The 27,984-nt window shown below is 48.6% G+C and overlaps 1 protein-coding gene and 1 pseudogene across 4 annotated transcripts in view; one reads left to right on the top strand and one right to left on the bottom strand.

Moving 5' to 3' along the window:
* LOC142576287 (uncharacterized) overlaps nt 1-27,984 on the bottom strand; it is a 136,052-nt gene that overhangs the window by 38,955 nt on the left and 69,113 nt on the right. For 3 of the 4 annotated variants that reach the window (XM_075686344.1, XM_075686341.1, XM_075686343.1), the window contains exons 3-4: nt 24,244-24,378; nt 1,254-4,207 (exon numbers count right to left, since the gene is read on the bottom strand). In XM_075686344.1, coding sequence (XP_075542459.1) covers nt 1,254-4,207; nt 24,244-24,378 — 3,089 coding nt within the window. The remainder of the gene's footprint in view (nt 1-1,253; nt 4,208-24,243; nt 24,379-27,984) is intronic. The other variant, XM_075686342.1, reaches the window with a different exon arrangement.
* Nucleotides 7,765-8,683, top strand: LOC142573821 (uncharacterized; annotated as a pseudogene).

Below are 27,984 nucleotides of genomic sequence, written 5' to 3' on the forward strand. Positions count from 1 at the left end.
TCACGGTGATGACGATGCCTACTCCAAATGCGCCTAGTGTCCATATTATTGCTATCGCAATAGTAACTACACAACGCACCCCGCGCCTGCCGGAACCAAGGCTGCCCAGGCGCAGTGTCGCACCATTTCAATAATTTTTCCACTTCCAGTGCAATTTGGCGCCACAATTTGCGTGAGTATACTAACGGCACAATTGGTGCAGTATTCCAACTCCTGCATGAGTGTGTATATTCTATCGCAGCGAGTGTACAAAATTTATGGTACCACCATTAATGGAAGTACATGGCCGACCAGTGTTGGAGGAAACTGCCGCCAAGCGCCGGCAGTTGGCAGGCCGTGCTCGTGTGTTTTCTCTAACAGTGGTCGACTCTGTACATATGGCTGTACCAGATAGAATGAACATGCCGCGCATGCCCCTCGCGCTGGGCACCCTCATCATGCGTATGAGTATAGTGTGAAGACTACTAAGCACCGAGTGAGCGTCCAGATGCAGAATGTTGTAGCCACTTAGCCATTGCAAAGGGTAGGAATGCAAGTCGACCATACAGTAGAATCTCAATATAACGTATTATCGGATAAACAGCCCAAATCGAAAGTGTTTTATTTCCGATATCGGCAGGTAAATTATTTTAGCTTAAAACAAGTTAGGCACAGAAGTTATTGTAATGTCTGGATGCAACTTGTTTATATTAAGGTTCGAAAGTATACGCTTATTGCACCCAAACTTGTCCAGCTCATCAATACAACCTGTTTAAGAGTAGGGGCAATCACAGTAAAGTTTATCTACCTGGGTTACATAGAGTGACAAGCATTTTTATTTCAAGAATTACTGAGGGGAATATTGCTCTGCACTACTTGCAGTATGATTGAGATTTTTGGTATTCATTATTCAATGACATGTGCATTGAAGCTTGCCTAGTTTGCCTGGACTTGCAATTGCCTGCAGGCAATGACACCAGCCCCCCTTTCTGCAGCAGCTCTGTTTTTATAATGGCGAACTGCGGATACAATGTTTTTTTTTTTTTTTTTGGGGGGGGGGGGGAGTAGCTCGACATAGCGTAATTTTCTATTGTTTTAGTCAAGGATAAACACTGAAAAGTGCGAGCACGACATGCAATCTAAAACAAGCAAAGAAATGCAGTGGTAAGCACATCATCCTGCTATGAAGCGGTTACAGTAAAAATGCAGGTCACTGTACAAGCCTTCATGGACATAAGCACACAGTCACTGTAAAACTTTTTCATGAGTCTCACCTGTTAGCTGCCTCCCCGCCTACTACTTCCTGGCATGGTGGATTGGTATGAGTGAGCAGATGAGGTACACTGCGCGCTTCAAATGACATAAAGGGCGGAAGGTCGGACTCCACTGACGACGTCCCTGAGAGCTTCCCTGCATATTCAATCTGCAGAGAGAAAATGCCTTTGTCTAGATCCAACACTCTGCCTGTGCCTAGGCGTCCCAATTTAGCCTCCATTCTCCACACCAGCTGCACCATTCTCTTCAGTTTGACAAAGCAGTCTGGCAATAGTGTACCGACCAATTTCTCACGATAGTCTGATGTGCATTCATTGAGGGCCGCAAGGAAATTCTCTAGCTTTTGGACATATTCTTCCAGTAGCCCGTGCAGCATGCCATGGTGTTCAGCTGAATTTTTGTCAAAGGTGCTAGTAGCTGCCCTCGATATTCCGAAGACATTGTCGACAAGAGAGATGGTATCAGAAGAGATTGGAAAATCTGCGGTGTCCAAATTTTCGGCAGAGACTAACGCCAACTTATGTGCATGTGTAGAATGGTCCTCATAACTCTGCAGTGAGGCATTTCTGTCAATGTGTCTGTTTGTACGAAAGAGCTGCGTACAAGACGAATGTGTGATGGACAACTGCGATTGATCCATGCTTGAAGCAGACTGCTGAGCACACTGCAGATGGCTGCTCCCAGCACTGTTCTTGGCTGTGGAAGTTTCGTTCGTGCAGGATGTCTCCATGTTCTCTATAGCAGGCAGGAGTGACTGATCAGTGTCTGAAACCAAGGCTCCAGCATTTGGCAAAGACGTTTTCCGAACAGTGCTTTCGGCTGTGTAAGAGCTCTGCAAGGCCGCTGCTTTCGTGTTTGTTGGGATGACTGACATCGACTCGCCTGTAGGCAAATCATTCCCCATGGAGCATGGCAGAAAGTCCTTCCCAGTGCCATCCATGTCACAAGACTGCGCATTAGCAACTGCGGAAAGGTGTAACTGGTCTGTAAGCAAAGCCTGGTCCTCTGAACATGGCACGCTGCTCCCCTTTGGTTCCCCGTGCTTAGATAAAACAGCTTTCTCGGCACCACCTTCTGGTATAACAGTGGTACCGATCTTCGGTAAACACACCGCCAAAGAAGCCAGGTGATCTGTGCCAGAAGAATCGAAAGACACTTCCTGCGACTGCTGTGCCAGCACACCCAAATCCTTTGCAGGGCAAAGTTCTTCTTGGCCACCACCACTTGCTCCATCTTGAATCATGACAGACATGGCACCATCATCCTCGAAACGCACCAAGTATGGTAGCCCCATAAGGGACTTCTTAGCTGCATTGCAACCCTTCTCGGTTAATTCGTCACCTGAAAAATCAGAAATCACGATAGGAGACGAACCTGCCTCTGCAGCACATATTTCAGGGCCCGTTGCCAAATTGCTATTTTTACCTCCAGGTGGACCACTGTCACTTGACGCCGAGGCACGTGCAGGTGCAATGTTTTCAGTTATGCCACCGGCTACCTCGGATTCGTTCTTTAGATCCTCCCAGTCGGTCAGGCTGAGACTACAGCATGATGCAACAACTAATGCTGGGTTACCCGGTGAGATTAACGAGTCTGAGGTAAGTCCAACAATGTCACTGGAAACATTATATTGCTCCAAGGATGCAGTTTTTGTATCTGCAATATCATCTTTTACGCTTTCACAATTTTCACACTCCTCACTCTCGGTATTCTTGGTGACAGTTTTCCTTGGCTCTCTGCCCTTCGGCATTTCATTCAGCGCTCTCAAATAGTCATCTGTGTCCTTTGCATTTTTCCATGCTTGTTTCATCACTTTCCGTCTAAGCTTCTCCTCGTTATTGCAGTTAATTTTCTTTTTCTGTAACGTAGGTTTGGCTCTGCTAACTTTCGAACCATTGCTACTTGCTTTAAACCGCTTCTCGGAATTCTGACTGCCATCCTTTGGAGGCAGGTTTTTTTCAACATTTCGCCGACTTTCGCTGGAGGTCTTTTCGTGTTCTTGCCAGGCTTCCACAGACTGTGATGCAGCTGCCTTGACTTGTTGAGACACAGAAACAGCAGCAGCCGTAGCAGCAATATTTCGTCGACTTTCGCTGGAGGTCTTTTCGTGTTCTTGCCGGGGTTCCACAGACGGCGATGCAGCTGCCTTAACTTGTTGAGGCACAGAAACAGCAGTAGCCGCAGCAGCAGAACCACCATCTTCACTGCTGCAGGATTCGTCGCTAGAGGAGATGATTGGCTTAGTGAGGTAGGCCTTGCGTGCTCGCTTTTTTGCAACAATCCTGTGGTTGTTCCCTTGGAATGACGCAGTGTCCACCTTAACTTTGTCGTCCGACCTGGATGAAAGTGGGCTGGCAGGTTTTCTGATGTCCCGCTCCCTGTTCTCGACATCCGACGAGGCGCGCCGCTTGAGCAACTTGGTTGGTGCGTCCGGTTCAGGAGCAGCCTGCCTTTCCTTGCCCACATGCTCTTTTACTGCAGCCTGTTCTTTGGTGATCGCCTTGCAAAGGGAGCACCTGATGCAGGTGTCTTGGCCCCCCGTGTCAGAAATGTCTCTGCGTTTACACATAACGCAAACCTTCTTAGTCTGTTGCTTTTGCCTGACATGGCTACTGAATGGCATACGATTGAGTATGGCCGACTTTGCTACTTTCCCGCTAATTTCCCAGTCGTCTTCCGGAGGGCACTTCATGGGACTCCTTGGAAACTCACTGCCTGCTTCTTTTAGGAGAGGGCAGCCATCACCGCACGAAACGTAGCCGCTGGGGACTCTTGGGTAGGCCTTGTTCATATCTTCAATTATTCGATCCACCACACCCCTGCTTGACGACCTACCACTGAGAGGGCTCCTGCTCTGAGACCTAGAGAGCCCCTTTTGATGCTCTTGTTCTTCACATCGTTTCTTACTCCTCTGTGAAACAGGTGACGCTCTGGAAATGCGACTGCCACGTTCCTGCAATATGATGGAATACTTGGGTTACCGATTGTATACACAGATAGAACCATGAGCAGCTAGTACAAACAATAACCACACTGCTTCCCCACAAGTTCTATTTGCAATAAAAGTATTTTCCAAGGCAACCGTATGGCCAGCATTACACATTGATTCGTAATATAGGACATCTATGGTTTCATCTTAATAAATAAAAAGCAAACGAAGCACATGCTCTCGTAATTTTGACACAGCAGCTTACACTATAAAAAAAGTTTACACCCTTTGAGGCTTATATTGTTTCCAAACAATACACTCTAAGTTTACACCCTTTGAGTCGTACCTTGCCACTCAACAATAATCATCATCTGTCTTGTCCGTATTTTTTTAACGCTGCAAGCCTGGTACTTTCCAATAATGAACGACAAGCGCGTTATCAGCATGACATTGCATTGCTGACAGGAAAGTAGGGGGTTGGATCTGGAGGACAATCCCAGTTGCTGTCTCCCAGATTTTGGACCTTGCTGTTGCGTACGGGAGTTGGCCGAGGTTGAGGAGGACTTTGACATGAAAACTGGAGGTTTATTTACATTATTTACAGTGAGAGTAGAAAGAAATTAACAGCCATAAAGTCATTACGGACCGGCAGCAACTCGGACGCTGCGGCCTGTGGCAAGAAGCTCGAAAAAGATGAATGAAGGAATGCTCTCTTGCTGCTCCCGGTCTCTGGCTTTTAACCCCTTCGGTGTCTCGAACTCACGTCACGTTCGGCCAATCGGCGAGCCCGCTCATGTGGCGTCATTTTCGGCCAATGGTAGGCGACCGTGCGAATGTAAGTCACACCCGGCGAGGAGGGTCGCTCCTTGGGCTCCAACTGTCCGAGGGATTGCTTGTCTGCGGTATTGCCTTCCTGGTCTGCGACTGCCGTCACAAAGGCGGACGGGGCGGTTTTCTCCCAGGGCTTCACGCTGCATTACGGCCGTCGTTGTCTCGCGGCTTGCAAGCGCCGTCACAATAGGCGTATGGGGGGAGACGGGTTGTGTTCGAGCGACTTTTCAGAGCTGCAAAGCAGCGTGGCTCTGGACCCACGTTACCTGGAACCGTGCCAGGCTCTCGCTACACTTTCGGGAAGAGTCAAGCAGTGGGACAATAGCTCCACATGTGGCGCACGATGTGGGCGACGCCAACTTCATTGGAGGTGCCGCTCCTGGGTACGTGGTAGATGTGCTTCTGCGCTCTTTAATTAGGTGTGACGCGATTCGATGTGGCCTGGTGAACTCGAAGGAGGCTCAGGAAAAGGCCCCGTATCTAACAGGGTGCGACATTTTCAAGAAAGAAAACGCAAGCAAAGCAGATGACGATTATTGCTGTGGCAGATATGCACCCCAAAGCGTGTAAAAAATTTTTAGAGTGTAATCGTCATCTGCGTTGCTTGCGTTTTCTCTCTTGAAAACTCGGCGCTCGCTACATTCTTGTCGAGAATGCTGTGTCAAGCTGAGAACGCGGACGCCCTTCGTGACTAGGAAGTACCGGGCTCGCAGCGTTAAAGAAAGGAAATGCGGGCATGACAGATGACGATTATTGTTTAGGGACAAAATACAACCCAAATGGTGTAAACTTATTAAGAGTGTATTCTTAATAGTTAAAGCTTTGCAAGAAAACTGTAGTTATGCTTTGAAACTAACTATGTCCAGCATAACTATGAAACTATAGTTATGCTGGACATGCTTTAATTTCATAGATTTTTATTTAATCTTCTGTAATTCGATTAAATACCTGATCTGGTCACTGTTCTGCGTATTGGTCAAACGGATACCTTAAAAGGCCCCGTAGAAATTTCGGTTATACGATGGAAGTTGTTAGGTGCCCTCTTGTGGTAGCGTTCTACCGCAAACATTTTACTAATTGGTTCATTAACAGGCGAGATTCAAAGCCGCAAACCCATGATTTCATGAGGCGAGCGTCAGCACCAACTTAAGGCTTTCTCCACTCCGCAAGCGGAACTCCTTACCTGCGTTCACCGGTACTGGAGCTCCAGGATCGTATGACGCATACGTCAAAAGCCTGCTTTATTTTTTCCCCTCCGTTTTTATTTTGCTTCTCGGCTTAATTTCACCGACGGCGTCGCGCACGGGCTGTTGAGGTTGTCTGTTTTCATGCCACGCCGGATTTTGCGCACTGTGCACGAGAACAGATGACTAGCGACATTAGTCAGTGCTACACGAACAACTGAGGCAGACGCAAGTGGACCACAGAGCATGATCGCACGCTGGAACACGGTAGAAAATGACAGCTTTGTTCTCTATGCGCACGACTGAACAACGAGGGAACATGCTGACGAAACGGAAGTACGTCTCTCTTGCTACCGTAAGAAGTAAAACAAAAACATGCAGGCATTAGGTTTCTGTGTCTTATTATTTCTTCAAGCTTTAATTTCTCTAATGCCGCAAGAGAATATACAAATAAAATAAGTTATCCTGAATAATTCTCGAAGTCCCGTGTCACTATTAACGGCATCACATCATATGTACAGTCGACCAAAAAATTTACGGACCAAGAGATCTGACAAAAAGCTGAATATATCCTCAGTCTCAAAACACAGCCTGTTATTCCCATTTCCAGCCTTTTGTGGCATATGCTAACAACATTGTGATGCCCAATTTTACTGGCTGCTTTTAAAGGCTGCTCGTATATTTTGAATTTTCTGAGATGCCGTGGTCCGTAAACTTTTTTGGTCGACTGTACGTAGGCGCACTAGCGGGTATGCGTCACTTCTCCGCCTGAGCCCGGCGCCCACGATCAAACGGGCAAACGCAGTTTGGTTTGAAATTTGAGCTCTTTCAGCGGCGCATAGCGCTGTTAAACTCGGCAAACCCGATTGCTAGCACACATTGTACGCACTGCGCTTGTCAGCTCAAGATAACCAGACCTCATGAGAGGCCCTTCAACAAATAAATAGCCAGCATGCCATGCCCACGGAAGAATGTGCAATAATATGCGAGAGCTGAGGCTAGGCTCATGCGCAATTCAGTCGCAGAAGAAAACGATAGCAATAATTAGGGAGGAATGACTTCCCCTGTAGTAGTAGTAAATTACATTTACACTAGCGCGTAAAAGGAATGAAGGACATGTCGCGGCGCTGCGATGGAGCTGCGCCCCACCCCCGCAGCCATAAACTCCGCGGGGCTCTCCCTTAAGCGGACCTTCGCGAGTGCTGGACGCCAGGCACACAGACACATGATCCGACTCACTGTGCCGAACGTTGTGCGCGAGCTGCATTTTCTGATTACTTTGTTTACTGCTTTCCTTTCGCATTAGGTCCGCGCACCGCACTTCTCTACGCTCCTTTTCCATCTTTTCTTCTCTCTCTAAAGTCCTCGGCACTTCCTGCGCTGCGCGTTCGCGCTCAATTCTCTCTTTTGACAGAATAAACCAGGCCTTGTTATCATCATCATTTATTGTCCCTTAAGGACACCTTTCAGGGTATTACATTAGGGGGGGGGGGGCAAAAGCATCAAGAAACACTATGGGCATAAACACTATGGTTCCTGAAGAGACTTGTGTCCGTCTCGTTTACCATGGCTCTAATAAGTGGGACCCGTAGTTTCTTTCGCGGCACTGCCGAAGCTATTGTGGATCCATGCACAGCAACGAGAGGCAACCAGACACAACCTACGCGCACGACCGGGCAACAAGACGTCTCCGCGGTTTCAATCCGACTCCCACCATACTAGGACCGCAACCCTGCAGTTTGGTTTCTTCAAGCGGAATCGCAATTTATTCTCTCTGGCGTTCGCACGGAACAACGCAAGTACCGTCTAGTTGTTTCGGCACTGTCGCCTACTGCTGCAGAAGGTGCCGACCTGCTTTTTGGACTGCCTTCCGCCACGCCATACAGCGATCTCAAGGCTGCACTTCTCGAGCGCACAACAACACCGCAGCGAGCTCGCACGCAGCAGTTGCTGTCCGCGAAGGATTTGGGAGACCGCCGGCCAAGCCAGCTCCCTCGCCGTATGCCATAGCTCCATGAGCGGCAACACAACACTGAACAGTCGACGATGACCGCCTCCTGCGGGAACTGTTCATGCTGCGCCTTCCAGTAAATGTTCAGATGGTAATCGCTACAGCCACTGTAATGGACCCCAACAGCTTGGCCAGCTTGGCGGAAAAAGTCATGGAGGTGGTGACGCCATCAGTGTGCAACGTAACACTTGCAAGCACCACTGCGAGTTCAGTTCCGCAAACATCATCCTTCGCCGCTTCTATCGACGTGCTTTGCAATCGCCTTGAACAATTAGTTTGTGCTGCGGAGCGTCATCGCACTCAACCCCGTCACGGAAGGTGCCGCAGCTCGATAGATCACGGCGTACAACAGAAGAACGCTCCCGGTCTCAAACGCCGCCACGGGTATGCTTTTATCACCACCGCTTCGGGCAGGAGGCGCGCCGCTGCCTCCGTCCTTGCGCATGGCAGGGAAACCAGCCGGCCGGCCTTTAATGGCGACAACCGGTCAGTGCCAAAGCAAAATTCTCCTATATCATGTCATGGACAGAACCACAGACCAGCAATACCTGGTGGACACCGGGGCGGAGGTGAGCATTATTCCCGCGTAACGTTCCGACCGAACGACAGCGCCGCCGACCTCCTACCTTCAAGCTGTCAATGGTGGCAGGATACCTGTTTACAAGTCACGGTCCCTCACCCTGAACCTTGGCCTGCGCCACGTCTTCCTTTGGATTTTCCTCGAGCTGATGTTCGCTGTGCTCTTATTGGCGCTGATTTCCTGGACCACCATGGACTGCTGGTCGAAGTGAAACGCCAACGCCTGCTGGACACTGCTACGTTGCTCTCTGTTCATGGCGTCGTTTCCTGTGACTCGCCTATAGTCGCCCCAACCACAACAGTTGCTGGTGATCCTTTTGCTTGCCTCCTTCAATGTTCCCCAACCTCACGCGAGCACCCGACTGGACAAAATCCGTACAACATGATGTACGTCATCACATCCTAACAACTTGTCCAACTGTATTTGCTTGCCCACGAGGACTCGCCCCGAACAAACTCAAATTTGCCCGTGCAGAGTTCGAACATATGTTCGAACATGGAATTGTCCGACCATCGTCGAGCAGCTGGGCGTCTCCGCTCCACCTGGTCCCCAAGAAATCAGGTTACTGGAGGCCGTGTGGGGACTACCGATCCCTGAATGCAGAAACCATTCCGGATCGGCACCCACTGCCTAACATCCAAGATTTCACGTCGGCACTGGATGGCACTACAGTATTTTCCGAAATTGACCTGGTGCGAGCCTTTCACGAAATTCCTGTAACAGAAGGAAGACATTCGAAAAACAGCAATTACCACCCCATTTGGCCTCTTTGAATTTTTGAGAAGGCCATTCGGTCTCCGAAACGCTGCGCAGACATCACAGCGGTTCATCGACACAGTCACACGTGGTCTGCTGTTCATGTTCGCCTACGTTGACGACTTGCTTGTGGCAAGCTCATCCCACGAAGAGCACCTCCAACATCTCCATCAGCTTTTTGCACGCCTATCAGCAAATGGTATCATTGTCAACACTGTCAAGAGCAAGTTCGGAGTACCATCACTTGATTTTCTCGGCCATCGCTTGGATAACAACAGCATCCGCCCTCTTCCTCTCAAATTGCAGGCAATCATAGAGTTCTCCAAGCAAGCTTCAATCACTAAGCTGCGCCAGTTTCTAGGCTTGGTAAACTCCGCCAATTCATTAGAAACTGTGTTATACTGCTGGAACCCCACGAGCATTTGCTCTGCGGCAAACAATCGTCAACTGCACTGCCCTGGGACAGCACAACTGATGAAGCTTTCGATTCTAGCAAGCAAGCTTTGACCGAAGCCACACTGCTATCTCATCCCAACCTGAGCTATCCGTTGTCGCTCATGACGGATGCCTCCAGCTCTGCGGTCGGAGCCGAACTGCAAAAAGAAAACGGTGGCTGGCAGCCCCCTGCCTTTTTCTCTAAACGCATGACCCCCGCAGAAACCCGCTACAGTGTTTCTCGTTCACAATCTTCACTGACCACAAGCCTCTCACCTACTCAATCGGCCGCTCTGAATCATTATACACTCCACGTGAGGTGCGCCAGCTTGCCTTCATCTCAGAGTTTTGGACTGACATACGCCATGTCAGCGGCATTGACAACTCACCAGCTGACGCCCTCAGACGGATGGATGCTATCACACGCAGTCGCTTCAAGAGCTCTATCTCAACATCACTTCCTTTCAACCTCCAAGAATTTGCTACAGAACAAGCAAATGATTCTGAGCTCTGTCACCTGCGTGACGCGTCAACATCTCTTCAGCTTGAATCAATTACCTTTGAAGATGTGCCATCTGTTAGCGACACTTATTCACATGTCTGCAGCTACTGGCGCCGGAGCTTTTGTTTCCATTTGGGTATCCCGACTTGGCTGTCCAACCAAAATTGTCAATGATCGAGGCCGGCAATTCGAATCGTCACCGAGCTAGTTCAACTTCTCAGAACAGCACACTTGCGAACTGCCTCCTACCACCCTTAAACAAATGGCCTCGTAGAGAGATTTCATCGCCATCTTAAGGCAGCACTCACAGCGCACGGGTGCCCAAACAATTGGGTTGACAGACTTCCGCTCACCCTTCTCCGAATTCGATCTACCTTCAAAGAGGACCTCTCCTGCGCTACTGCGGAGCTTGTTTACGGCATCTCTTCCCCTGCCAGCCGACTTCTTCAAAGGAAACACCCTCACCTCCCCTCTAACAGCAAGCGAGCATGTCTACCAGCTTCGCGATGTGTTCCGAAACTTCCGTCCGTGGCCTACACGTTTTAACAAACCCCGTGCAGTGTACACCACTTCGGACTTGCAGACAGCCACTCATGTTCTTGTGCGTTACGGCCCTGTGCGCGGCTAGCTTCAGCCCCACTACCTCGGACCATTCCCCATTTCAGGACGTTTCCCTTCTAACTTCGTCGTCCACGCAAACGGGACACTAGATACGATCGCGCTTGAGCGACTCAAGCCAGCATTCAGTGAAGCACCCGCGCTTCTTCATCTCGCCTTCCCGGGACATGCGGACTCCGCCTTGCAAGTGCGCGGTTCATCACCTCTTCTGCGTCGCGTTCACTGGGCTGCCACTTGTGCACTGTGAGCATCGTTCGTCGCTTCAGCTTCCTCTCTAAACCTGTAGCGGCACGGCGATGGAGCTGCGCACCACCTCCGCAGCCATAACCAACTCCACGGGGCGTCCCGCGGGCCTCCCGTAAGCGGACTTTCACTTCGCGAGTGCTGGACACCAGGCACACGGACACATGATCCGACTCTCGCGGGATGATGATGATGTGTGTGGTTTAGTGGCGCAAGGGCCAGATATGGCCAAAGAGCGCCATGTCCGTGTTAATTTGTTTGCAGTGAAATCATGAGTACTATGAAGTTGGTGTGCCGTGGCTGTAGAGGGGCCTTAAAAATGGTAGCGCTAAAGTGCGTAAAATCTGTATAATAAGATTATGGCGATGACTTATGAAGTGTACTATGAACAATAAGACAATTAAAAAGAATGATATGATGTCTAAAGATATATCAGGTTATATATGATATGCTAGAGCACTAATGCCTCCTTAGAGCCCTTGAAACACAAGGGCCTGGAGGCATGTGCTATTTAAAACAATTATCGCAGCGGCATCCTCTGGAGCGAGGATGCTCTACGAATTTAATGGGCTTATGACGTGTAGAACTACATCTTTTAAGAAGTCGAGGACTGCCTTGGTATTAAAAAGCGGTTCATGACCAAGAAATATAGCCGGGTGCAGAGGGATGTAATAACGGTATGCTAGCGGAAAATGTTTCTTTCTTTCAGGTTCGGCTTTCCGACACTCCAAGAGGACATGGAGGACGGTCAGCCTCTCACCGCATCTACCACAGGTTGGAGGATCGTTTCCCGTGAGTAAAAAGTTGTGGGTCCCAAATGTGTGTCCTATTCTGAGGCGACAGAATAGGACTTCTGTTCGCCGAGATTTTGTTGGGGATGGCCGAAAACCTAACCGGGGCTTTATAACGTGCAGTTTGTTATTTGTTTGCGCGTCCCACGTGCACTGCCAGTAACTTCGCAGTTTATTTCGTACGAAAGGCCTCAGGTCTGTGACAGGCACATCAGCGGTAGGGTTAACAGCTTGCGATGTGATTGACGTGGCCATCTCGTCCGCGAGAATGTTACGTTCGATTCCCCTATGGCCAGGGACCCAGCATATTATCACATGCTGGTTAGACACATATGCTTTACTTAGGGCGGAATAGAGTTCAATGATTATAGGATTTTTGTGCTTACAGAACGATATCAAAGACTTCACAACACTTAGGGAGTCGGTATATATAATTGATTTTTTGAGTTTTGATTTCCTTATATGCTTCACGGTCTACAGTATTGCGTAGGCCTCAGCCGTGAAGATACTAGTTTCCGGATGCAGTAAATCAGATTCCGAGAAGGATGGACCGACGGCTGCATAGGACACCCCGTCGCGTGACTTCGATGCATCTGTGTAGAACTCAGTGCAGGAGTATTTGTACTGGAGTTCCCGGAAATGCATTTGGATTTCAATCTCTGGAGCATGCTTTGTGACTTCCACGAAAGATATATCACATTGTATGAGCTGCCACTCCCACGGAGGCAGCAGCTTGGCTGGATGCATTAGGGGAAGCTCGAGGAGTGGAACGTGCATTTCTTCACTAAGCTCCCTCACACGCAGCGAGAAAGGCTGTCTTACGGAGGGACGATTGCGAAAGAGTGTAGCATATGCCATGTCATTAATGGTATTAAAACAGGGATGTTGTGGATTTGAGTGGACATTCAGAAAATATCTTTGGCTGATGTATGTTCTCTGCAGATGAAGTGACCACTCATTTGATTCTACATATAAACTTTGTATGGGACTCGTTCTGAAAGCGCCAGTGGCCAGTCGGATTCCTTGATGGTGGACCGGATCTATGATCTTTAGCGCGCTCGGGGCTGCAGAATGATAGATCACGGCACCATAGTCTAGTCGTGATCGAATGAGGCTGTTATAGATATTCATTAAACACTTTCTGTCACTACCCCATGTAGTCTGGGATAGAAGTTTGATTATGTTCATTGTTTTCAGACATTTTTCTTTAAGATATTTAATGTCGGGGACGAAAGTGAGTCTGTAGTCAAGTATGACACCTAGGAATTTGTGCTCCTTGCTGATAGGTATTCGTTGTCCACACAGTTCTAAGGAAGGATCCGGAACCAGGCCTCTCTTTCTTGTAAAAAGAACGCAAGAGCTTTTGTTAGGATTGATCTTAAATCCATTCTTGTCTGCCCACATTGAGACTTTGTTCAGGTCATGCTGTACCTGTCTCTCGCAGACTGCGAGGTTACACGATTTGAAAGCTATTTGAATGTCGTCCACGTAGACAGAGTAAAAGATGGCGGGTGGTAATGAAACACGAAGCGTGTTCATCTTCACGATAAAGAGCGTGCAGCTCAGCACGCCTCCTTGGGGTACACCCGTTTCTTGCGTAAAAGGGCGTGAGAATGCATTGCCGACTTTTACCCGGAAGGTACGATTTGACAGATAGCTTTCTATTATATTCTGCATATTACCGTGGATGCCCATTTCTGACAAGTCTCTTAAGATTCCGTAACACCACGTCGTATCGTACGCCTTCTCCATATCGAGGAATATGGATAAGAAAAACTGTTTGCGAACAAATGCGTCTCGGATATTTGCTTCTACACGTACGAGATGGTCAGTTGTGGAGCGCCCTTCTCGGAAGCCACACTGATAAGGATCAAGCATTTTGCTCTGTTCAAGGAAATGAACGAGTCGCCGATTAATCATTTCTTTCGAATACCTTACAAAGGCAACTTGTCAGGGCTATCGGGCGGTAACTTGCCACTGAGGAAGGATCTTTGCCTTGTTTCAAAACCGGGATCACAATGGCTTCCTTCCACGCGGTTGGAAGGTACCCTGCATCCCAAATGGTGTTGAAAAGTGTGAGTAGTGTAACCTGCGTGTCATTGTGTAAGTTTTTGATCATTTCATACATGATTCTGTCAGATCCCGGTGCAGAGCTCTTGCATGCGCTCAAGGCAGCTCTCAACTCGGCAATGCTAAAAGGACAGTTGTATGGTTCATTCTGTTGACATTTTCTCATGAGTGGCTTACTTTCTTCTATTTGTTTATATTTCAGAAAGGATTGCGAGTAATGGTTGGCACTTGACACGCTCTCAAAGTGCTCCCCAAGTGAGTCCCCCTGATCTTGTAGGGTATCGCCTTCTGTGTTTACCAAAGGGAGTGCATGTGCTTGTCGCCCTCTTATCCTATTGACCCTGTTCCAGGCTTTGGCCTCATCTCTGAACGAGTTAATACTCAATAGAAACTTCTGCCAACTTTCTCGTCTGGCCTGTCGGCGGGTTCGCCTACCTTCGGATTTTACTTTTTTAAAGTTGACTAGATTCTCTGCAGTGGGAGAAGCGCGTAGCAACCCCCACGCCCTGTTCTGTTTTTTACGAGCGATCCTACAATCGTCGTTCCACCATGGGACACGCCGTTTGCAGGCCAAGCCTTTTACTTCTGATATGCATTTAAATGCCACATCGATTATGAATGCTGTAAAAACCTCGACTGCAGCGTCAATTCCTAACGAAGACAGGTCAGCCCATGGGATACTAGTTAGAGATCGAAATTTCTCCCAATCAGCTGTCTCAATCTTCCACCTAGGAGCGTGTGGTGGATATTCGTTTTCTTTATGTGATCTTAGCAGTATAGGGAAGTGGTCGCTACCGTAAGGGTTATCAGTAACTTCCCATTCAAGTTCAGGCAGTACAGACGGGGAGACTATAGTAAGATCTATTGACGAAAAGGATCGGTTTGCAAGAGAGTAATATGTGGGTTCTTTCTTATTGAGAAGGCACGCTCCGGAAGAAAAAAGGAACTGTTCAACAAGACGACCTCGCGCAACTGTACGAGAGTCGCCCCACAGGCAGCTGTGCGCATTGAAATCGCCAAGAACAACATAAGGTTCTGGCAATTCGTCTATAAATGACTGAAATTCATGTTTGTTTAATTTGTAGTGTGGGGGTACGTAAAGCGAGCAAATGGTGACGAGTTTATTAAGGAAAACAGCTCGAACCGCCACTGCCTCAAGGGCCGTTCGTAGCTGTAAACGTTGGCACGCTACGCTTTTTTTAATTATAATTGCGACACCGCCCGATGATGCGACAGCATCATCGCGATCTTTCCGAAAAGTAACATATTGTCGAAGAAAGTTTGTATATTTTGATTTTAAGTGTGTTTCCTGTAAACACAGCACTTTTGGATTATGTGTGTGGATGAGTTCTTGCAAATCATCAAGGTTTCTAACGAGGCCTCTGACGTTCCATTGTATGATTTGTGTATCCATATTTAATGTAAATTAGTGCTGTGTGTACGGAAACGGAAAGATGCCTTAGATTACAGAGCCTTTTCGAGGCCCTGTAATAGGTGTTTTGTTCTTTTTGAAGCGTTCAAGCGATTCTCGACGCTCCTTAGGCGTTTGGTGCGCCTTGGGGACAGGTGTAGAGTCCATTGCCTCGTGTGAGACGCCGGACAAGAGCTCTTGCGAGCGAGAGGTTTTCAGAGGGAGACCCGCCTTGGAGGGCAAGACCCCTGCGCCCACCAGCCCGGAGGTCGATGGGACTCCCTGAGGGATTTGGCTGCGCTGGCCGTTGCCAGCGCTGGAAGGGGCCTCGGAGGTTGGGGCAGCCTCGGCTGCACCCACCTTCGGGGTGGATGGTCCCTTCTCGGTTGACGGAGCAGCGCTAGCTGCAACCGCCGCGGGGGCAGATGGCGTGACTGCCGACTCGCTGCTTGTGGGTCGGACAGCCGCCGGAGGCCGTTGTGACGCTGCCCCCTGACGCGCCACTTCGGCAAAGCTGGCCTTAGGAAGGTATGCAACCCGCCTGCGTGCCTCTTTGAATGATATGTTTTCTTTTACTTTGATAGTGACTATTTCTTTTTCTTTTTTCCAAGACGGGCATGACCGCGAGTATGCGGCATGCTCGCCATCACAGTTCATGCTCGCCATCACAGTTCACGCCGTGTTGTTGTGCCATTACCACAAGCCCGGATTCCGAATCTGCAAGATGGAGAATTTTCCTGCGAGCGCCCTTTGGACAAACCCGGGGCTGCGCCAAAAGGCACAGCGCCCTAATTCTCCCTTGACAAGTCAAGATGCTGAGCCGTCAGGCAGTGGTGTCCTCCGCAGAAGCATCGGCGGGCAACATGTTCAAACGTGTCGCCAAGTGCCAGACAGCCCGGCGCCGTACCTCCCCTTCCCTGGAGGTCACCGCGCCCGCCAGTTTTGAACGGGGTGACCAGCGTGGTCGCTGGTTGGACCCCCTCCGACGACCGTCGAGTGCTCACTTTGTATTGGGCCGTTTGAGTGACAATGGTTTCTGGGGGCTTATAAGCCGCGGCGCGCCGCCTGGAAAACCGGATCCGCCGACCCACCGGGAGCAGAGTGCCGCTCTCGACTGGAGTGAGATGTGTCACGCGTTTTCGCCGGACGTCGCCGTGCGGGAACAGTCGCGTTTGCTGTGAGCTCTCGGCCCCAGTGCCGATCCCTTCATGTCCTGTATAATGACCTGTATATAGTGTATAAAGTCCCTTTTGTTATTCTCACCGACGCCTGACTCGGAGTCTTCGCTACCAACGCTCTGTCACGAAACGGGTGACGAGCGCTACGGGACCACCTCAAAGTCGTAACAGTGGTGGCAGCGGTGGGATGTCGTAACAGTGGATGGCAGCTACGGGATTGACCGGCATCAGCTACCTCGGCGCGGTGAGTGCCTGAAGTTTACCTCAAACACCAGACTTTCTCTGACACAGGTTATAGTAGCTTAGGGAAGGATTTGGTGTTGCATTGTGATAACCTTGTGTGTTTCAAGCCTAGTAAGAGTGTTTTGAAAACCAGGGGATGCTGAGGGGGTAAACAGGGCAGTGTGTGAAATACTTGCATATGTCTTACTAGTAGCATTATAGTAGCGTACGGCAGGTATATTCAAAAAGGGTAAACAGCAGGAGGACAGTGTGAACGATGGAGAAGTACAAGGTGAAGGAACTTCTCGAAATTTGTGAGGAGTTGGGCATTGAGTTGGGCTCAACCAAAAGAAAGAATGCGATCCTTGAGGTCATGAGGACTGGGGACGTAACGGCTGAGGAAGCCGCAGAGGCCTTGGCGGGTATCAATGAACGTCGGGAAAGGGAGGAGAAGGAACGTTGCGAGGAGGAAAGGAAAGAAAAGGAACGTCGCGAGGAGGAAAAGAAGGAGAAGGAACGTTGCGAAGAGGAAAGGAAAGAAAAGGAACGTCGGGAGTGGCAGGCAGAAAAGGAACGTCGGGAGTTGCAGGCAGAAAAGGAACGTAGGGAGTTGCAGGCAGAAAAGGAACGTCGGGAGTTGCAGGCAGAAAGGGAACGTCGCGAGCACGAGCTTAAAATGAAAGAGTTGGAGACTCGAAACAGCTCGCCGGCGCCTAGTCTCACTTCTAACGTTCCAAGAATACGCGATCAACTTCCACCCTTTGTCGTCGGAGAGGATATGGCCAAATACCTCGTGAAATTTGAGCACGTGTGCGAACGGAATAGCATTGAGCGATCCCTCTGGGCACAGAATCTGTTAGCCTTGCTTCCTGGGGAGGCATCAGACGTAATAACTTGCTTATCGAAAGAGGCGTTTGAGAGCTACAGTGATGTGAAGGAAGCGCTACTGCGGAAGTACAAATTGTCGCCCGAAGCTTTCCGGCAGAGGTTCCGGTATGCAAAAAAGGGCAAGGAGTCGAATGTTGACTTCGCGTTTCGTCTAAAAGCCGATCTGGTGGAATGGCTGAAGGGCGAAGAGGTTTACGACGACCGCGACAAAATCGTCGAATGCATCGCGTTGGAGCAGTTCTACCGTTGCATTGATGAGGATGTCAGGCTCTGGCTGCAAGATAGGCTAAAAGAGGTTAAGCTAAACAAGGCAGCAGAGTTAGCGGAAGAGTATTACACCCGCCGCAGCTTGCACAGCAAGGGAGTGCGCGTAGAAAAAGCAGATAGGAGAGATGGGTTTTCCGGGAAGCCCGACGAACGGAAGCAAATCACGCGTCGCGAGTTTCGGAAAGACGAGTCCCTTACCAAAGAAACTGTAAGGGAAGGACAGAATACGTCTCAGAATACTAACGATGGTCCCAAGCAGCGAAACGATACGACGCGTTCTTTTGAAAAACGGAAGCCGTTAACTTGCTACAATTGCAAAAAGCAAGGGCACATCGCTGCGAGCTGCCCAGAGAAAATTGCTTTTGCAATAATACGGGAAACTAACAAAAACATACGACTCTTGGAGCCATATATGCGGGAAATTAAGGTAAACGGCAAGAAGTGCCGAGCACTTCGGGACTCTGCAGCAACTATGGACGTTGTTCACCCGTCTTTCGTCTCCTCGAGTGATCTTACGGGAGAGTGCGCTTGGATACGGCAAGTGGCCGAGGAGGAGAATGTCTGTTTACCGATCGCAACGGTTATCATTGAAGGAGAGTTTGGGAAACTTAACACCGAAGCCGCTGTGTCAGCCGCCCTCCCGGAGCACTTTTCCTACCTCTTCTCAAATAACTCGGAGCAGCTGCTGAAGGATCAGGGCAAATCATTCTTTGCCGATGTGGCGTACATGGCGCTCACGCGATCCAAAGCACTCCCGCTGTCGAGGGAACTTGACTTTGCGTCGGTGAGCGAAAGGCGGTGCGGCACACGGACTGATCAAGGTAACTTGAGTGGCGAGCAGTCACGGGAGAGGCAGAGCCCGGAGGCTGGCCTAGGCGAGCGGGTCCTGGAAGTGAGTGGGAGTGACGCGTGCAGTGCTAGCCGCGATGTAGACGCGACGCCGCAATTAGGCGACGCGGGCTCCACACTCGCTCCGGTTTCCGCCAGCTGGCAGGAGCAGGCGGCAGTTGAAAGAGAAACTCTGATTCGCGAGCAACAGGAAGACTGTTCACTAGCCGATCTGAGGAAGAGCGTCAAACGGGGAGTGGAAAAAAAGTGGGTTTCATTTGGCAAGGAATCTGGCTTATTGTACCGCCGCTACACGGATAAGCAGGGTCGCAAATATAAGCAGCTTCGGATTCCGCGAAAATATCGCCGGGAAAAATGAATGACCTCATTTGATTCCTCAGTGGTATGTTTTCGGTCCAAGTGATTTCAAGGGGACCATTCTATTTGTCATTGTTATTGCTGATTATTAATTGGTCCTGATCTTTTGGTGTGTTGTTCATTTGAAAAAGGGTTGTTTGAGCCTTGTATACTAGATCGTACACCTGCCTCTTGTTGCAGCGGGAGCAAAAAGGGGGATAGCAATTCAGTTAGGTTGATTTGGATTATAGCCTTGTCTGGTGTTTGACGAGAGACAGAGGGCACTTGTTCGTGTTGGGTGTTGCCTTTTGCCGGTCGGTTTTGCAAGCTGCAGAACGACCAACCGGGACCAGTGGCGAGAAGCAAGGGCTTAGGAACGACCCGAGCGGAGCTGGTTGAGGTGCCTTGGCGACAACGCGGTGAGCCGAGCTCCTGTCCTGGCGAGCGGGACCTGGGCACGTGAAGTGACCTGGCGTCCCGACACTGGACGTAAACTTGGTCGAGCCTGACGAACGTGCGCGCCTGGCATCCGAGCCACGTGGAGGCAGCTCGTCTTCCCGGCGCCTTATCTGAGGGCGGGGATGCTGTTGTGCCATTACCACAAGCCCGGATTCCGAATCTGCAAGATGGAGAATTTTCCTGCGAGCGCCCTTTGGACAAACCCGGGGCTGCGCCGAAAGGCACAGCGCCCTAATTCTCCCTTGACAAGTCAAGATGCTGAGCCGTCAGGCAGTGGTGTCCTCCGCAGAAGCATCGGCGGGCAACATGTTCAAACGTGTCGCCAAGTGCCAGACAGCCCGGCGCCGTACCTCCCCGTCCCTGGAGGTCACCGCGCCCGCCAGTTTTGAACGGGGTGACCAGCGTGGTCGCTGGTTGGACCCCCTCCGACGACCGTCGAGTGCTCACTTTGTATTGGGCCGTTTGAGTGACAATGGTTTCTGGGGGCTTATAAGCCGCGGCGCGCCGCCTGGAAAACCGGATCCGCCGACCCACCGGGAGCAGAGTGCCGCTCTCGACTGGAGTGAGATGTGTCACGCGTTTTCGCCGGACGTCGCCGTGCGGGAACAGTCGCGTTTGCTGTGAGCTCTCGGCCCCAGTGCCGATCCCTTCATGTCCTGTATAATGACCTGTATATAGTGTATAAAGTCCCTTTTGTTATTCTCACCGACGCCTGACTCGGAGTCTTCGCTACCAACGCTCTGTCACGAAACGGGTGACGAGCGCTACGGGACCACCTCAAAGTCGTAACAGTGTGGAGCGTTTTCGCACGTTTCAGAGGCATGGTCACGGGAACTACATTTTGCACATGTCTGGCGGCCTCGGCAGTTCTGTGAGCTGTGGCCGAATCGCTGGCACTTAAAGCATCGTAGGGGATTTGGAAAGTACGGTCTCACTCGGATTTTCACATAGCCTGTCTCGATAGTGTCTGGTAGGTTGCTTGAGCCAAATGTAAGTATTAGGTGCATGGTATTGATTTCTTTTCCGTCACGTCTTATTTTAATTCTCTTAACATTGATCACGTTCTGATCATTCCAACCCTCTAGAAGTTCAGCTTCAGACAATTCAAGCAGATCAGCATCCGATACAACGCCACGGGTAGTATTCATGGTACGGTGTGGGGTCACTGTGACTGGAACACCCCCAAAAGATACAAGTTTGGACAGTTTTTCAAATTGTTTCTGATCGCGGAGCTCTAGGAGAAGATCACCGCTAGCCATTTTCGATGCTTTGTATCCGGGACCAAAAAACTTCTGTCAGAGATTTCGAGACAACGAAAGGTGAGATCATTCTTACAGTCTTCTCAGGCTTATCGGAGCGGATGACATGAAAGCAGGGAAAGTTCTGTGTACGATTGCCAAAAAACTTGAAGACATCTTCGGTGCGCCCTCGTTTCTGAGGGCGATCAGGAAGTTTGGGGAAACCAGTTTCCATGAAGATATATAAAAATTCGGCAACAGCGCCGACCGCCCACCACGGAGCCCAACGCGGGGACGCGGCAGAGCTTGCATACAAGTCTGCACGACGCCAGTCGTACGCCGCCACTATAACCAAATATGGTGTACCCAAGGTTGGATAGCCACACAGGGTTAACCCTTGCCACCAAGAAGAAGGAAGTAAATAGAAGAGAGAAGGAGACAGGAAAGTACTAAAAGTGGAAGGGAAAGACGAAGGTTTCAGGAGAGAGAGACAGGAAAAGGCGACTGCCGATTTCCCACGGGTGGGTCAGTCCGGCGGTGCCGTCTACGTGAAGCAGAGGCCAAAGAGGTGTGTTGCCTCCGCCGGGGGGCCTTAAAGGTCCGAACACCCGGCATCGGCTCAACCTCCAGGATCCCCCTTTCCCCGGACACGGCTAAGCCGCGCACGGCTACACGCGGGAGGGTCCAACCCTCGTGGACTCTCGCGGGAGGAAGCAGTGGCATTACGCCAGTTACAAACCGCAACTTTTCCTAATCTTGTCTCTCTCAATAAATTCTATCCACACTGTTATGCAGATCGTTGCCCTGGCTGTGGCAGCTCGCCCACAATCTTCCACGTCACGATTAAGTGCACTGCAAACCTCTTTCCTCCGTTGCCAACTCTCCTTTACCCCCTACGCAACAAAGAGCTGTGGGACGATGCCCTCCGCGACGGACCTCCCGAGGTCCTCCGAGCAGTGATACAACGGGCTCGAAACATCCCCGGAATCATCTTAGGGACCCTGGACTGAGGGTTCCTCCAACACTGCTCTCGCCATTCAGATATTATTAATAAAGATGTTTTTACTCTCTCACTGTGCCGAACACCGCGCGCGAGCTCCCTTTTCTGATTACTTTGTTTACTGCTTTCCTTTCGCACTTCGTGCGCGCACCGCACTTCTCTACGCTCCTTTTCCCTCTTTTCTCCTCTCTCTCTAAAGCCCTCGTCACTTCCTGCATGCTGCGCGCGCCCGCTCAATTCTCTCTTTTGACAGAATGAACCAGACCTTGTTCCTGAAAAGACGTGTGTCCGTCTCGTTTACCACGGCTCTACAGACACATGTAGTTTACAAACAAGCGCTCACTCGGAACTCAGTTTACTTCAGGAAAGGTTATACATATATATACCCCCGCTAACTGAATGAGCATTTGCAGAAGATTCACAGCAACAAAATAAAAAGTCACATGCTATTCAACAAGGTGAATTATTTTTCAGCTGCTCCAATGGATGGCTCACTTACGCACATATCCGGGCGTCTTCTTTTTTTTTTTAAGACCTTGATTATTTCATGTGTTAGTTTATTTTTATTTGCAAATAGAGCTTGCGTCCCACACAGAAAAAGGATCACAATAACAGCACTTGCAGTGGTCCGCAAAATGTGAACGGTTATATTTCCCTAGTAATTGAAGGTGCTGTTTTTCACGGCGCGTATTAACACATCGGCCAGAGTGCCCTATGTATACTTGGCCGCAAGTTGAAGGTAACAAGTACACCACACACATCTTACATAGAACAAACTTTTTGAATTTCCTTTCAAAGCACAGACACATTTACTTGCTGTCTTGTGAATCTTTTTTGTTACATCTTGGCATAGTCATCGTACCTCATTAGAGGCGGTGAAACCGACACCAAATCGGCTAGCCACAAGTTGGAAAAATCTTTAGCTGCTGAATAATTTATACAAAAACAAAAAGGAGGCACATACATGTGCTCCATTCGAATTCTTCGAAGACTGAACGAGAGTCATGCTCAATGGCTCTTTTTATAAAAATTTATTCCATGCAATAATCATAATTAACGAATGCAAGAGATGACCAACAAAATGTTGGTCATCTAAACTGGCTTACCTAAAATTTTAATAAAAATGTACCCATCAGTCTTCCTTAAAAAAAAGTTAGGCGAAAACTTATTTCGATGTACTTCAACAGAAAAAGAATCACGGCGGCTGTGATGAGAGGGGGCTTAGTGAGCCAGGAAAGACAAAATAAGTGTGCGGCTGATACAGCCTAGAAGCTTCCACACCAGATTTCTGTGTTGTCTTGACATTTTGACGGTGACTTCCTGGCCATAGCTTAAAAGCACATTAAAATAAAGAATAACTATCTCTATTAAGAAATTACAATGCCGAATGACCTACTGTTTCCATGTGGGGGGCATGGTATGCCCGAAAAGATGCAAGAAACAAAAAATGAGTGTCGACGATACATGGAAGTTCTCACACCAGCTCACCTGCATGATGTCATTAATTTAGATCACGCCTGCTCATGCGCAGTAGTTAACCTTTAAGCGGCAAAAAGGAACGACACCAGGATATGGACTTAATCAGCTGAAGAGCACACTCAGCAAATTTCAGTAACATTTACTGAACCGCGCGAACCGAAATACGAAAACGTATATTTGGGAATGAGCAATTTCACACTGACGTTCCCGCCAGTGTGGTATCGGCACAAAATTCCAAAAATTAAATTCAGTTTTATATTATCCAATGATAATCAACATCTCACCATGGAATGAAAAAAGACAGCCTTTAGAAAGAACACTATCAGCCGAAACTGATTTGATTTGAAACTGATTCTCTATTGTAGCCCAATATTTCCTCTATGTTGGAGCGGCACGTAGTCCCGTCTATATACAGCACGTAGGAACCGAGCAGTTGCACCTACAAAGGCCGGGCCAACACATCTCCGTCTAGCCGCACAATACTTCATAATCTCCAAGCACACTTCTATAAAAGAACTACCACCTGACAAAGGCAACCGCACACCCATTCCCAGCTGAACGCCATGCACTGGCGCCGGCTAATGTATATCACAGGTTACGGCTTTAACTACCGCACGACGAACCACCGATGAGATCACCTCTAAATGTTTTACAGGACACATTACAGTGCCTTAAACAACGCCGCTTGCCTGACATGTCAAAATTTACGCACCTCCGCTGACGGCTGCTGTTGCTTTATCTTGGGTATCTTGTAGTTCCGCAGCTCACCAAAGCTGGCCCCAATTTTCGTCACCGGTGCCACTGTCCGCGAATCTGGTTTCACGACATGTGGTTGGCACCGGTTGCCCTGCAGAGCAATATACATGTGAACTGCTCATTGCTTTCTAAGTTTGGGAACACAATCAGTATCTAAGCCAAGGAATGAACCAGTATTATACTTATGCGGAAAAACATGCACTTTTCAACGGGACAAAAAGATGAAGCCAAACACGAGTGCTTGTCCCATTAGCGCTCTTTGCATAAGTGTGTGACAACCAGCCCAAGTTAGCTCACTATTGCAGTCAATATCCCTACTTCAAACCATGGTGCACTTGAAAGTCTGCGTGGTTGCACCAATGCCACAGCATGAAGCACAATAATCTTGTTCTTCAGTGACTGATTGATTCGTGGGGTTTAATTGCCAAAACCAATACTACAGGCTATGGGGACACTACAGTGGAAGCGGGATGAATTCTGAAGACACCCCGATATATTTTACGTCCACATGAACTTAACCGCTGGAATGTCTTTGCACACCTCCTCCACTGGAAGGCAGTCATTGTGGCCAAGAATGAAAGGTGCAACCTCATGCTTGGACATGGAGCAACAAACTTGCTAGACTTAATCCATATGCTCATTAATATGCTAAATGACTTAAAAGTAATATTGATAGAGAGCTATTTGTTAAAGGGCATGCATAAGAAGGCATTGAAGTATAAGATCTAGTGGGCCATTTGCGAAACTTCCTTGGCAATACACTTTGCGAGGATGCCTCCATGCCGTTATGTAAATGTAGTTTCTACATGTTTAAGTACTATGATTTCCCTCTCCAACGACAACATAATATGTTCTCTCCTGCTAGGATCCCACCACAGTGGCCATGCTGTGTAATACAGTCGAACATGTACATACGAACTCGATAATTCAGCGAAAAGTAGTCCTTGTATCAATAGTTGGTTATATGTAAACTTGCTCCTCAATACGAGCAAGATTTAAAGACCCTGAAGCTGACGTCGCCAGTTACGATTGTCCAAAACTGAGATTTTCAGTATCTTCATTTTTGTTCGCAGAAATTCGCAGCAGCTAAGCTAGTTTTCCGTTGAAAACATCCTCTAAAAGAAAGGAAATGTGGCGACTAGCTTATTCAAAACGGCGCCCGACCGGGTCCAATCACCAGTCATTTCGAAACTACGAGTGCATCCGCCCCCATTCTCTCTTCGAGAGCTGGTTAAGTTGCAACTACCACCGGTACACGAGTGGATGCTACATACAACAGCGAAACGTTCTAGTTGGCAAGCGGAAACTACTGTGGCATGCCGGCATTTTGCAAAGGTGTTCTCGCTACTGTTGCGTGACCCACACGCCCGCCGAACTGCGCGAAGTTTCGTTTCCGATGATGCTTCGGCCGATAAAATATGAAGTTCGAAATGTAAAACGCCATCGCGAACAGTTATCAGCAATGGAGCGGGGTCATGCTTCCGTGCTTCGGAGCTACATTTGCGGCCTACTTTTACAGCGACCACGTTTGAAGTGCTTTGTGAAAGTAAGGCGATTTTAAGGACCTTCATATATCAGGATGCAGGTTCAACAGGCAGGCTCGGAAAATAGTAAATTCAGCGAAATGCGGTCCTTATGACCGATGAATCGTCAAATCCGGGATCGCTAAGATGGTTTCAACTGCACATTCCACACTAATCAGAATTTCTGTCGCGTTCTGGGAAAAACACAGGGAGAGGAAGGCAAGTACACATACACTATCTGATACATATATATCATTTACAATCATGTTTCTGATAGGACAGCAACGAACTCCACATGTTCTTTGCTAAGCGTCACGTGAAAGCGGCCATACCATTGCGCAGAAGTTACAGCGGAGGTCGCAGGCTCCACTTCAAGCTACGGTGGCCCTATTTCACTGGGGCCAGAATCCATTAATGTTCGTTTACCAGGCTTTGGGTGCGTGTTTAAGAACATCAGGTCATTGAAATTATTATTTGCGCTCGTATTGCACTGTGTCAATATTGGCACCTTGTTCACAGTGCAGAAAAGTGACCAGTGAAACTGTTTGTCTACCTCGCATGTGACAAAGTGACTCCGCGTAGACAGTGTAAGGATTGCTATTCATTTTGTTGAGGATGTAAGCAGTTTGAATGACGAGTGCTTCTGGGTAAAGTCGTGCTGACACATTTCAGTATGTAACCCGGACAATAATGAATTGCTGCCTCAACCAACCTACATGGCGAGTGGACACCTGCATGTGCTCGGCTAAGGCATTTACAGTAAAACCACGGGAAGACAAGTCGGCTGGACCATGGAAACTCTTCCAAGTTAAGCGTATTTTAGAATTATCCAAACAAAGTATTACGAGAAATGAAGGGACAAAACTACAGGATAGGAGTCAAGTCACATTTGTTTTTTTCATGTATCATGACCACTCGAATTCATTGGTGTAGTACTGCTTGGTACGGTAGTTTGCGGCACCAGTGATCATTACCAGTGATCACTAGCATTATTCCCCAATTGCTCTGAACAAATTCGTTCAACTGCACCATCTGTAATTCGAAGCCTACACAAGTACTGCGAATCGGTGAAGCTTCTGCATATTTACCCTTGAACAATACAATACCTGCCTTACATAATAGAGTTTTGCGACAAAAAATACATTGCAAACTGTAGCTCTTGCAAACATTGACAGATACCCACCTTTCCACCTGTTCGCTCTTATCTGTGCTTCTACTGATTGCACTTACCTATACTTGTTATTTTCGAAATATGCCAGCAGAACGCCTAGGCATTTAATGGGTGTTCTCAGCCACATTCATGTTTATCCCTTTATGCGCACTCCTGAACACATTAGGTACGTAAATTCTAATGATTAGTTCGGTCAGTTGAAACCACGTCGCTGGCATGGCCAGTCGCGAACGGAGATCGTTTGCCTCAGCAGAGGAACATATTGAGGAAGATGAAATTGCGGGGAAATAAAAGATCAAGCTAGAAATTCTGGCAGTGGATAGGATACCTGGAGAATTAGGGTATTTTCCATTGATTTGAGCGAGAACTTGCGGTAATCTACGTGTCCAACGTGTTGACACATATCGAGGCTGAAAAGATAACTACAAACAAGGGCAATAGTCTTATACGGGTGTCACATGGCGCACCTTTGGTCACGATCTAGCCGAGTTAGCTAATTGTCTTGCCATGCCGGCATGAATAGATAAGCTAATCATATCGTGAGGGCAGCCATATATGTCAGTCGATGTAATTTTGTCACATTGAGACTGCTGAACTGAGAGTATTACCTCACAAACTCGCTTGCGTATAACTGAATTATCAACCGCGAGGTCAATATGCCTCTTGAAAAGCTGCTCTACGTCAAAGTTCAGGCATTCATGCTCCAGATTTCATGTTGCGCATAGATTTGATGTCACACATCGGCCACCCTGTTGTGGCGATGTCTGCAATGTGCTGTTCTAGTTGGCTGGAGCGCGAAGCGCGTTGAGTGCGAGCTGTTCTAGTTGCCATAGTATTAGCTCGACGAAATTGTTTAGCTGGTTTGGTTGAGTCTACAGTCGAGTTATTCACACACACACACACACACACACACACACACATTATACATATATATATATATATATATATATATATATATATATATATATATATATATATATATATATATATATATATATTTGAA

This window comes from Dermacentor variabilis, chromosome 3 (genome assembly GCF_050947875.1).
Source record: "Dermacentor variabilis isolate Ectoservices chromosome 3, ASM5094787v1, whole genome shotgun sequence".
Classification (NCBI taxonomy): domain Eukaryota; kingdom Metazoa; phylum Arthropoda; class Arachnida; order Ixodida; family Ixodidae; genus Dermacentor; species Dermacentor variabilis.